At 55.5% G+C, this 845-nt stretch overlaps 1 protein-coding gene across 1 annotated transcript; it reads left to right on the forward strand.

Annotated features, from left to right (window-relative positions):
• Positions 1-268: 268 nt before the first annotated feature.
• Positions 269-845, forward strand: WHR41_09615 (uncharacterized protein; the record flags this gene model as incomplete). The annotated part of the gene is made up of 2 exons (XM_069378218.1): positions 269-392; positions 462-845. Coding segments are annotated over 2 exons (508 nt in total), but the record flags the coding sequence as incomplete, so codon positions are not given.

The raw sequence follows: 845 nt of genomic DNA on the forward strand, positions 1-845 counted from the left end.
CAGACGAGATCCTCAACATCCCCTTCCACCCGTTTACAGAACAGTAGTGCCTGTATTCGCTGGGACACTATTGCCCAACGGACCTAGCGCTCGCCACCTTAGATTTGCAAGTCATGGGCTATAAGTACGCCTTGGATTGACCGCTCGCCTTCTGCCAGTCGACGCACAGCGAGCTCCATCTTTGCTAGCCTGTACTGTACACTCTTTCTCGCCCCTTTCAAACCGTCTTTCGTGCCCCGCCTGCTTTCCCGGCGGTGCAGACTGAATTATGGCGAAAGTCGCGTGCCCCCTGAGGCGGCCGGACGATATTGCTGTGATAGGCCTTGCTTATCGTTTTCCTGGCGGTGCAGATAGCGATGCGAAGCTCTGGGATCTTCTCGCCGAGCGCAGGTGTCCGTACCTCCCTTGATGCTTGGTCCAGCCGCTGGCACAACTTGTGACTGACAGCAGCAAATCGTTAGCCGCGCACTCCAAAATCCCAGTCGATCGCTTCAATATCGAGGCATTCCATCGGCTGGGGGCCACACATCCAGACAACGTCGCCGCTGACGGGGCGCACCTCTTGGAGCAAGACGTCTCCGCTTTCGACACGCCATTCTTCGGCATTACGATGGAAGAAGCCAAAGCGATCGATCCCCAGGCGAGAATTCTTTTGGAGTGCTCCTATGAGGCTTTGATGAATGCGGGACTCAAAGTCGAGTCAATATCCGGAAGTGATACCGGCTGCTACGTTGGTTGCTTCGATATGGATTACCACCAAATGCTGATGGATGACTTTGAAAACGCGCCGAGGTACTCGGGAACGGGCACCGCATTCTCTCTGCTCTCAAACCGCCTGTCCTGGT

Source organism: Cladosporium halotolerans (genome assembly GCF_011745625.1).
Source record: "Cladosporium halotolerans strain TM138-S3 chromosome Unknown Sca526, whole genome shotgun sequence".
NCBI lineage: Eukaryota > Fungi > Ascomycota > Dothideomycetes > Cladosporiales > Cladosporiaceae > Cladosporium > Cladosporium halotolerans.